Genomic DNA, 12076 nt, shown 5'->3' with positions numbered 1-12076 from the left:
AGCCCTAGCAGAAGAGAGCAAGCAGGAACTCAGGTGTGACCCTCTGAGCCTAATCATCCAGCTGGGCCTGCAGCCAGCGAGCTCTAGCCCAGGACTTTTCAGTTAAATGCTTCATAAACACCTGGGCTATGCTAGCTGGAGTTCCCTTGTTACTTGAAAGGAATTTCAGCTGATCTGTTTCAGGTCAAAGGTTAAATGCCAGTTTGTTAGTTTCCCAGTCCCAAAGAGGTCCTTCTGCTTAGTTCTGAGCACCCTATTGTCCTCCTTCACAGCACTCCATAGAATTTGTAATAAAATATTTTAAGTATAGATTTTTGTTTCTACTATTGGACCTTAAACTCAGTAAGGGCAAGGATCTTGTTTGCTTTGTTCATTTCAGATACCTAGCAACTTAAGTCCCTGAATGAATTAGTGATAACATCAAACCCTGAGATCTCAGTATGCTGTGCACAGTTCTAAATATTTATTGACCAATTGTTAGATCAACTCTTAAGAAGTAGGTACGATCATCTCGACTTTCTGGATGAGTAAAATGTAGCTTTAATGGTGGACTTTCCTTTTCCCTGCTCCATTTCCCACCCCAGATCTTCTTGGCTACCAGATCTTGCTGATAGCCCTACCATCTTGTTCCCTCCCCCGTCCCCTCTGCCACCAGTGCAGTTGTCACCTAGGTTACTGCAGTAGCATCATTCCTTTTTATCCTGAACTCCAGTCAAAATAGTACTTCAGGGCTCTATTGATCTTCCTTTTTCATGTTCATGTTAGATCCTATATCAAGTATAAATCCAACCCAACCTTTAAGGTGGACAAGCTCCAATGCCATTTCGTGTAGCGAAGGTCTTTGTCATGACACTTCCCCCTCCACCTTTTATCATATTTATACTCCCATGCCTAGACTGTAAGACTTTTTGAGGAGAATGCATATCTGGGTTGGATCTGTGCACCGCCAGGGCCTTAGTAGCTGCTACTGGATAGGCACATGTTAAATATATTTTATCCCCTGGTATAGTACTGGAAGGTGAGAGGAGTTAAAGTAATAAGGAATACTACTACTTCTGACAGTTCCCAATAGGTACTCTACTTTGGGGCTGGTATGTAACAAGAACACCTTTCTACAATAAACTCTGTATCACATTCCCAGGCTCAGGATTTTTGCTTAGTAAAATAATTTTTTAGTATTTTGTATTAAGATTGCTCAATTAGACTTTATTCTCCTCCTAGGGATAATAGGGGAAAGAAAATCCATGAATAAACACTTCCTTCAGGCTCATTCCACTGCAGACTCCCAAGAAATTGCAGCTCAATAGCAAAACCACCTGTATCTAAGCAACAGAACACAACTCGGAACACACAGACCTTGTTCGGCTGCTCTGGCACTCCAACTAGAAGCAGGACCGTGTCATTGAAGAGGAGTGTTTGGATTTGTATAAAAACTGAAACTGGTCCACTGCACCTTGGCAGAAACCAGTTGTGGAGTTATCAATAACTTGCCCCATTGCTGTAGGTAGAAGCCAGGTTGCAGAGCTGAGAATAAACTAAACAGAACACTACTTTTGGGAATATGCATTTCAGCGTTTGTTCAGTACTTGCATTCATGTGACCCACTTGTTAAAGCGGGCTTCGGGCTCATCTGTAAATGGAAACAAGTCTCTGCAGCTTGGTTGGGAAGGTTCAATGAGGAAAACAGTCAAGTTCCTTGTGCCCAGCTCAGCCCAGCACTAACTATAATTCTGATAAAATGTTTTAGGGTGTGGCCATCTCAGTCTGAGAAGTACTCAAGTTTGGAATTTGATTGAATAGAAAGAGGCAGGCTGAGTTCAGCTCTTTATTTAAGAATAACAGTTAGTGTTAGAATTTTAAACCTAAGCTAACAGTTTAATAGCTCTCTCACATGCACGTGTGTGCTTGCGCACATGTGTGTACACACCACTGTCTCAAACATCACCTGAGCCAGTGATTACTATGGATATAACGGTCCCAGTCATGTTTTGTAAAATCTAAATGTAACAGCAAGACTCCCTATTGAAGATCTGGTAAATTAACTCAAAATACCAAGTTCATGTACATGGTGAGGAAACTGAAGACAGGCAAATTATAAGCAACACAGGAGTTAGAACACATACTCCAAAGGAAAAATTTCAACTCCAAAATACTTTAAGCAAGCGAGGCAGTGAGGATACTGAGCATGGTGCTGTCATGGTGACCATTTATTTGTTTTATATTTGAGGAAACAGCTCAGTTACTTACCCATAAGCCATACTTACCAAAGCCAGAGGTAAATAAGGACTAAGTACAAGTCGTCTGATTCTTAGCATCATAGTCAATAATAAATCCATTAGGTAGTCTTTAACTGTACTTTTGGTAGAGGACTGAAATCTTGAAAATTTCCATGTTGGAACCAAGTATATAAACTGCTTTACAACTACTGGGAGAATAACCTGGAATTACAGGAGAGCCCTCACTGGAGTTCATGCCGTAAGAAAAACTGGCTTATGAAGGTCCTTTATTTAGTACCTGCCTTCTCTGCATAGTAAATCAGTTTCTTCCCCACAAATAGGAAAGTAATCATAGCTCCTCTCAAAAAAAAAAAAAAAGTTTTAATTACTTTTATGACTTATAAAAGTATCTAATCTGAATGAATGAATAAGGGTTGGGGTAAACTTCAAAGTAGAAGAGGCACTAGATCTAGGTTCTGGGCTGGTCTCTGCCACTGGTGATGGGCTTCGCCACAGGGACACCACTCCCACAGAACCATTACATTGAAAAGGCTGCTTCTGTGTGTACAAGATAAGTGACGGAAGTCTGACTTTGAAAATCACTACTAGCACCTTTTTTTTCATTTTGGAATATATGTTTTCCATTTCCACTTTTAACAGACTGTGGCAATTTAGGCTGACAACACCCTGGCCACACTCTATAAAACTTCCAGATAAGACTGTAATAGAGCCACAGAAGATACAGTTCCCGTTTTGACTTCTCTATGGCTAATAGTATTTACTGTTTCTTACTTGTCAGGCAAGTACTTAATCTTCAGTCTTATGGGCTGTCCTCTCCATTTCACAAATAAACAGATTTAAGTCACTTGTCCAAGGCTACAGAGCTCGTGGTGCAGCCAGGATTTAAATGTTTAGCCCGGCTGGTCTTATCCACGATGCACAGGGACTCTCCAGTTGGATACTCAGATACAAGCCAGTCCCCGGCCTGGTAACTCCATCTGTGAATAACCCCTATTCACTCAATGTCACCTCAACCCGGCTCTGCTGCTGGGGCTTAAGATTCCTCTTTTGTTGCTTCCTTCTCAGACGCTTCAAGGTAAACCTTTCCACCCTGATCCTAAGTTCTAACCCTTGTTTCCTGTATACTGGTTCTGGTCTTCAAAATGCCCTGTTCTCCCCATTTTTAAAACATAAAAAGCCCTCTCTATGGCACCCATTCTCCTCTTTTTGTCATCCTACCTTGATTCAGGCAATCTCTTTGAGCACATAACGGCTTCTTCAACTTGCCTCAGCTCATGCTATTCCAAAATGCCTTGCTGCCATGCTACCTCACCCTTGTTCTAACTGTAGGCAACAGGCCACAAACTCACACTCTATTTAATTCCATGGCTTTCTCACTCTGCCCCATATAGGCTTAAACATACCATCCTCCACTATTCAGCTTAAACCCCAAATACTAAATCAAACCCTGTTCTCATGCCTTCATGAACTTTCACACTCCAGTTGATTGCACACATATATTTAACAATAGTTTTACACAGGATGCTAAGAGCACTTCTCTTCGTATTTTATGGAAGGACCCAAAACCTATGGACTTTCTATTAATATCCATACCATAGCATAGCCAAATCTAATTCCTAAATAGACGCATTACAATGTGTTTAGATTTTAAAGGCTTAATGGCAATGATGAGGGAAGGAAAAAGAATTTATTTTACATAACTGATTGAAAAATAATTCAAGAAATAGTAAATAAAACTTAATATGGTCTCATGCGCCCTGAAGGAGGTGGTGCCCGATTTGGAGGTGTGATTGCTATGTCCAGATAGTCTCCTATTTGGAACTTCTGTGACTGCAGGGTCATGGAGTCATCAGTCCCCTTCCTCCCAGACATGGTGCTGCCAATCTCCTTTACTCTGCAGAAAAGGAGACCCAACTGTTAATGGATCACAAACCAATGAAACTAAATATGCACTGCAAAGTAAACACAGGATTGGATTTGCTCCATTATCTTATGGCACTGTTAAAAATTAATTACTACATTAAGCTAGCCCAGATATTAATAATATTTATATTCCAATTAAAGAGGTTCATTAAAAGGGATTATCCCTATCAATTAAAACATATAAAAACCAAAGTGATTAAAAAAAAAAAAACCAAAGTGATTATAAGAATTAAAAGTTAAAAATTACCTACCGATAGCCAGGCCTTTTAGGATCTGTAAAAACAATTGCAAAATTGAAGTGTGTGCCCTTCTTTCTAGCTTCTGGGTAGACTTCCTTTACTAAACTAGTCAGTTCTTTCAATGTTGCATCCATCCTGAATTTTTTTAAAAGAAAACATTACATTTGATTAATCAACAGTATAGTAAGAATATTAACATATAACGAGTTAACTATGTGTCTGAATTGCAACCTGTTAGAATTGTAGCTGTCAAGGTCTTAAATACTTGAGTCCATTTTATTATTATTATTTTTTTAAGAGTTTAAGTAATCTCAACATACAACAATAGGAGGGGGACCCCAAACTCAAAATGCTGAGGTTGAGTCGCATGCTCTACCCGAGCCAGCTAGGTGCCCCTAGACTTAATTTTAAAGCTAATAATCCCCTCTGCCCCTATAACGACTGAAATTTTGATGAAGTCAGACAATTTAGTGCCCAAAGGGAATGCAAGGATTACACCTGCTATCTTTTGTTGCTAGGTAGCAATCTTATTGGTCTAGTGATTTAACTCTTTAGGAGTAGTCAAAATTAATTAAATTAATTGTATTCCCTTATTTGTAAAGCATGTACTTTTCCACATTTCATCATGTCTAAATTTGGAACACATGTTAGAATCAACAATAGGAAAGCATTTTCATAAAGATGTATTTTTTTTCCTTCTAAGATGGATCTTAAGAGTTTCACAGTAGACAGAGCCACTGAACCGATGAACCATTAAATTTTCTTTAGGATTAAGCAAGGTTCCTTTCACAATAATATTCTTGCCCTGCAAATATTTATATGAACTCAGAACTTAACGTAGTCCTTTGTGCTAATATGGCACTACCTGGAAAAATCTTTCAAAATATTAGCACCTTGAAAATAGTAACGAACTGTAATAGTGTAAATTTTTATAGTTTTCTTTCACAACAACTGGGAGAATGAAATGGATGCTGTGGAACTGAAATAACGTTGCCTATGCAAGGCTATAAAATGAAACAAGGAACACTAGGACACTCTTTAAGAGTATTCACCCCAAAACATGTCCTGGCTCTTTCATAGGACCATTAAAACTACCATCACTGGGGTGTCTGGGTGGCTCAGTCAGTTGAGCATCTGACTCTTGATCTCAGGGTTTAGTTCAAGTCCTGCCTTGGGCTCCACACTGGCATGCAGGGCACTTAAACCATCTCCATTCTGTTGTTTCTACCTCCTAAATACATATCAATCGTTTTCTCCATTCCCCACTATCACTGCTTTCTTTCTACCTCATTATTTAACTGTGTATGTTACCCTTGACTTATCTCCATCTCAATTTTTAAGTTTCTGTATAAAACTTTTGTCACACAAGTGACACCTGTTCCCACCTCCAGAGGAAGAGTCCAACCACGTGGCTAGGATAACAAGAGCACAACAATGCCTTCCACCAGGGGCAGCGGTCCTGGTTCCAGGACATCAACCTACTGCATTAGTTTGCAGGTGTTGGGGCTGCCAACACAGATGCAACTCACACAGACAACAGAGGGATAAATGCTTTACTTGCTCTACGAAAAGACAGTACAAGACCAGCTTCATGGGAGTGTGGGTCCCCCACGGCCAGCAGGTCTCACACTCTGTAGCTAATGTCCAGATAGTCTACATGCTCCATTCTTTTGCTGCAAGTAAAAAATCCCACAGAACAGTCACTGCAGGTCAGGTGCCATACAATGGCACTCAGGCAGAACAAAGAACACATTAAACCCGGAACAGGGAAAGATACTCCCAAAGCCATATGCTCAGCACAGGATGCAAGGACTCTTTATCTCTTTGCAAAAAAAACCAAACCAAGAAAACCTTCCAGGCCGCAGGTCACTCTAGGCGGCCATACAACGAAGGGGTGAGAGGCTGTGCATGACTGCCTTTCTCACTTGACACGTGTTCACATTACTTGAAGAGGGGGAAAGCCATGTTTACAAAAATGTAACAAACTGTACCCCAAATCTCATCAACCAGGAAGAAGCAGTGATGTTAACATCATTGTAGGCATCTTCCCGTACATATACACAATGCTACGGGGAAAAAAAAAATCAAGATTATCAAGCATATTACATATCCTGAGGTTACAATACAAAAATATAATTCATACTTCAAATATTATACATATCTTTAATAAAACTCACCTGAATTTAACAAAAGAAACAAGTAAAATTGAATGAATTATAAAATTCCAGATTTAGTTTCCCCTCCTATCACCTCCTAATTTTGTGGCCATTTTTGATTTTTGTCTGTGAGATTCTGTCAGAGTTCTAGCCTCTTCTGCAACAATTCCCCAGCTGTTTTAACTCTGTCCTCGTGGAGTTGGAGGCAAGGCTGATTTTTAACTTGACATTCTGATGTTAACTATCCCGCATCAGGTATTCCCTAGTACACCTCCGTACTTATGATGCGTATGTGCTTTCTTCCTTTCTAAAAATATGTGCCACGTCGTCATCTTGTTCTGCACAAACTTGCAGAATTTGGTTTACATCTGTTATCAGTTCTGCCAGTGACTCTCCTACAAGCTTCCAACCTAAGGCTCATCTCCCCAGACCAACAGCTGGGAGTACGAGTGTTGCTTTCTGACCACTGGTCCAAAGCTTGACTACATGAAGAACACCAGAGCTCTCTTGGGGCTGAAGTCTTTGCTAAGCGACCGTGAGGCTGTTTTGTGTGTTAATTTTGCAATTCTGTGTGTCCATACAGTCTCAGTTACTCAATCACGCTAATGGAGATGTTGCTATAAGGTATTTTGCGTGTGTAGTCCAAGTCTATAACTAGTTGGCTTTAAATTTAAATGATGCCAGAAAATCTGAATAGGCCTGATTCAAGTAGTTGAAAAGACCTTAAGAGCAGAGTGCAGCTTCTCTAAAAAAAATTCAGGCTGCTGTGAGCAGTCTTAGCTCTTGCTTGAGAGTTTGTCCTAGCCTGGCCCTTCCTTATAGCTCACCCCATAGATTAGAGACTTAGTTATCTAGGCAGCCCTCATAATTATGTGAGCCAATTCTCTGCAACCAATCTCTTCATACAGATCTCCAACTGGTTCCATTTTTCTAGCTAAACCATGATGCAGCTACCTAAGTACTTCCCTTCCAATAACCTGTTTAATGACCACCCGAGCAAGGGAGATTTACCACTCCTGTGGTGTCTGGCTTGTTCCTCCAACTCCACACAGTGCCTTGAACTTTGGCAAACTCAACTGACTTCGGCTAGACTCCTCTGGACTTCACTCCTTTTTCTTGGACTTATCTTAGGGCTGCCTATTCAGTCCTACAGTCTACTTCTACAAATTGAGAATTCCCAAGATTTGTTAACTAATCTTCCTTCAGTACTGTTTCTGGAAAAGGGGGCAGGACTCTGCTGTCACACCAACCACAGTCTTTCAGAATCTCTGTCTTTGACCATCATTTTAAGGTATAACATTAAGTTGCTTTTCTTTATTTGGTTGCAGTTTAGGGATAGGACAGTTTAGGGCAGAATTTTTACGTAATTTTTTTTCTGGATTAGGAGTAAAGGATCTTTGGAACAATCTCACTCTGCCATATTCACCCTTAAGTCTTACCTAATTAGCATTTATTCATCTGCTTTCTCCAGTAGACTGAGCTGACTGCGTGGAGGGGCAGTGCCTTCTTTACTTCATACCCTCAGAATCTAAGCACAGCACCTGGCAAATAGGAACTCTGATGCCTGGAGAAGTATACACTTCAATCCCGAACAGAGTTTTCATCAATACATTAGTAACAGTTCTTTCTTGCAAGTTAAATCAACCTTCCTGGAGCTTTTATCCTGGAATGATGCTGAACTAAAATCATATTACATAACTTTAACCAATACCAACAAAGACAAATACGGTCCCAATCTTTAAAGAAGTGAGTGCTGGACTCACAGTTTAAAATTACACACTCTCTGGGGCTGTAAAATGGTGCAGCTGTTGTGAAAACCAGCTTGTTAGTTGCTTAAAAAGTTAAACATGTAATAATGTTATTTTCCAGCAATCCTATTTCTGGGAATATACCCAAAAGGATTCAAACGATATTTGTATACCCAGGTTCATAGCAGCATTATTCACAAAAGCCAAAAAAATGGAAACTCAAGTACCTATCAACAGAAAAGTAGACAGACAAAACGTGGTATATCCATACATTAAAATATTAAGCCATAAAAAAAATGAAGTTGTGTGCACATAAAAAAGAATGTGCTACAACATGGATGAACCTTGTAAATGTCACACTGAAATAAGCCAAACACAACACTTGTGTAAAATATCTAGAACAGGCAAATTCATATAGATATAACCTAGATTAGAGTCTATCGGGGAAGAAAGGAATGGAAAATTACTGCTTACTGGGTACAGAACTTCTGCCAAGGAGAGGGGAAAAGTTTTGGTAATATGTAATAGTTGCACAACGCGAATATAACAGATGCAACTGAATCATACATTTAAGAAATTATAATAGCAGATTTAACGTCATATATATATCTTTACAACAATAAAGATATATAAACACACATCAAAAGCTTTTCCATTAAGCACCAGATCAGAAATCAGTTGGTTTTTGTTGATTTCCTTTTTTAATACTATAGCACTGAAGGCTTAGTATTTCACAGAAATGCTCTTGAGGATTTACTTTACTATGTAATTCTAGTACCATTTAGTTGACTACGGGCCCCTTCAGGGCAGCTACTGCATTTTATTTATCTACGTGTATTTTTATACCAAGCAGCCACAACAGTGATAGCAATCCTGGGTGCGTCAGTTCTTCACCACCCAAAAGTTTGAACATTAAGCTTAATTGTATTACAAGATGGGAGAATCCCCTTTTACCTAACAACTAAAACTTCTAACTTTCTGAGAGCCGGGCCCAAGGACCCGGAATGGGAGGAAGCGGAGCCACGGAGGGAATTACTATGTTAATGCCCGACCACCCCCCGGGTCCCGCCCCCGCGGACCCTGGGCTCTCACCAAGTGTAGATCTGAAGCTCGCTGGACGGCACGTTTCCGCGGGAAAACTCGTCCATTCGGTGGTGGCGGCCGTTATTGGTGGTGAAAACACGCAGCAGCAGCGGGCACGTCTGGGAGCAAAGGAGGAAAAGGAGGGCAGAAATTAAAGAAAGCGGCTCGGGTCCGGGGCTCCCTTTCCCTCCGGAGGCGTCGCGGCCTCTTACAGCCCGGAGAGCAAACACTGCCGCTTCCTGCACGCAGGCCGCGCTCTCCGCCCCGCCGGGCCCACCTCCACCTCTTTCCGGATCCCATACTTTCTCCCGATCGATCGGTTTCTCCGGCTCCTTCTTAATTTCCTCCTGGGTAACGCGCGACTCCACCGCCATCTTCCTCCTACGGCCCGCGAGACGCTCGCTCTGACCTCCGACCCCCGCAGCGAGCATGAGAACGGAGTCTCTCGCGAGGAGAAGCTCGAGGCTTTATAGAGGACCGGGGAGGAGGGGCGGGGCGTTTGCTGGCGCAGGCGCAGTTCGTTGTGCGGCGCGTGAGCCCGGGCCCGGCCGCGCCTGCGTGTTGCGTCCTCAGGAAAAAGGCGGGCGTTGGCGTCCGCGGGGCGGGGCTTCTGAGGGATCGTCTCGTCGTGGGTCTTCGGAGGCTGAGGAGGTGGCCGCGGGTTGTTCGCAGGACAGAAAGCCGGCGGGGCTTTGTTCCCGCGTAGTGAATGTTAGCAAACGAAGGACTCAAGAGTGGTGCAGGGGATCAGTGAGTCAGCGGAACCATGACTCGATTCGCAGAGCATCAAACTCTGGAATAAAGGAAGAACTGGTTGGGAACCGGACGCCAGAGGGAAGACGGAAGAGGCTGCGAAATGGAGGGGAAGACGGTGCTGCAGTGGGTGCTCGCGAAATCGTCAGCCGTCTGTGCCGGGGAGGGGTGACTCGGGCGCCTCCGCGCGCGGTGGGCCGGACACCCGCGTGTGAACAGCAGGACGAGAACTTTGTGGCATAACGTGGACTCTCTTCAGGATCAGTGGTTGGGATACATGATTCGAAAGGCATGGAACCAGAGAAGATCGGTGAATTTGACGAGATTTAAACCGAAAAAAAAGTAAAACCACGAAACCTGACCTTAAAATACATCATCAAGAAAGAAGAAACACAGAGTGGTAAAAAATTTCTGTGATGCAGGTGATTGACAAAAGCTAGTGTCCCATAGCTTTTATTAAAGAACAACCCAATAGAAGACGGGTAAAATAACTGAAAAGTGCGTTTAAAATGAAGGAATCCACATGGCTAATACCATGAGATGCTCAAGCTCATTACTAGTCAGAGATTGCATGAAAACCATAGAGAGGGGCGGCCCGGGTCACTCAGCGGTTTAGCGCCGCCTGCAGCCCAGGGCGCGATCCTGGAGACCCGGGATGGAGTCCCCTGTCGGGCTCCCTGCATGGAGCCCGCTTCTCCCTCTGCCTGTGTCTCAGACTCTCTCTCTCTCTCTCTCTTGTGTCTCTCATGAATAAATAAAATCTTAAAAAAAAAAAAAAGAAAAGAAAACCATAGTGATTGGTTTGTAACAAACTACACTCACTAACAAAGCAAAAATTTGACATTTGTTGGTGGACTAATGGGCATTTTCTAATACTCATGGTGAATGCAGATTGGTATACCCACTTTGGTACCCACTTTGGAAAGTAGTTTAGGATTATTTAGTAAAGTCGAAGATGTGTATACTTTAGATCTAACAATCCTGCTGCTTGGTATATACTCTAGAGAAGACCTTGCTCAAGTGTATCCAGTGTATTGTTAAGAATGTTCTTAATATTTTTCATAAGAACAAAACCCCATTTCCATCACGAGTACATTAATTAAGTGAATCAAGGTGCACTATACAGAAACAAAAGTACCAAACAGCAATGGAATACTATACAACAACAAAAATGAACAAACTACAGCTACATGAGACTACAACAATGTGAAACAGCATGAATATGCTGTGTGAATCCATTTTTATAACATTCAAAAGCAGGCAATACTAAACAATACTGTTCAGCGTGCATTCCCAGGTGATAAGACTATAGAAAAAAAAAGTGATGAATCACTAACAGAAGTCAGAATAGTGGGACGCCTGGATGGATCAGCGGTTGAGCGTCTGCCTCTTAATTTTATAAATAAATACAATTTTTTAAAAAAAATCAGAATGGTAATTACGTCTGAGAAAAGACTGTGATGGGGTGGGGGAGTGCAGAGGAGGTGTTTCTGGAGTGTTGGCAACATTCTTTTGTTTGTGTTGGTTACACAGTTTTTATTTTATTTCTTTTTAAAGATTTTATTTATTCATGAGAATACACAAGAGAGAGAGAGGCAGAGACAGGCAGAGGGAGAAGCAGGCTCCCTGCAGGGAGCCGGACATGGGACTCGATCCCGGGTTTCCAAGGTCACGCCCTGGGCTGAAGGTGGCGCTAAACCGCTGAGCCACCCGGGCTGCCCACACAGTTTTTAAACTATTCTTTAAGCAGTATGTTTATGTTTTACACTCTTCTGTATGAAGTCTATTGTTTGCTATTAAAAAAGCTCCCCCCCCCAGACATATCAATTGATACAAAAAAATACAAACAATCCAATAGAAAAATGGGCACAAGTCATGATAGGCATTTCATAGAAGAGGAAACACAAATTATGTGTAAACATATGAAAAGATGTCCA

The 12076-nt window shown here is 41.8% G+C and overlaps 1 protein-coding gene across 1 annotated transcript; it reads right to left on the bottom strand.

The window, feature by feature from the left end:
• Positions 1-1812: 1812 nt before the first annotated feature.
• On the bottom strand, positions 1813-9911 carry SAP18 (Sin3A associated protein 18). The gene is made up of 4 exons (XM_025996652.2): positions 9689-9911; positions 9396-9505; positions 4412-4534; positions 1813-4131 (listed from the first exon to the last, which is right to left on the bottom strand). The coding sequence occupies exons 1-4, from the start codon at positions 9815-9817 to the stop codon at positions 3975-3977; spliced, it is 519 nt and encodes a 172-aa protein (XP_025852437.2). The 5' UTR covers positions 9818-9911; the 3' UTR covers positions 1813-3974.
• Between the last annotated feature and the right edge of the window lie 2165 nt (positions 9912-12076).

Source organism: Vulpes vulpes, chromosome 9 (assembly GCF_048418805.1).
Source record: "Vulpes vulpes isolate BD-2025 chromosome 9, VulVul3, whole genome shotgun sequence".
Classification (NCBI taxonomy): domain Eukaryota; kingdom Metazoa; phylum Chordata; class Mammalia; order Carnivora; family Canidae; genus Vulpes; species Vulpes vulpes.
This window is presented reverse-complemented; position numbering and strand designations above follow the sequence as displayed.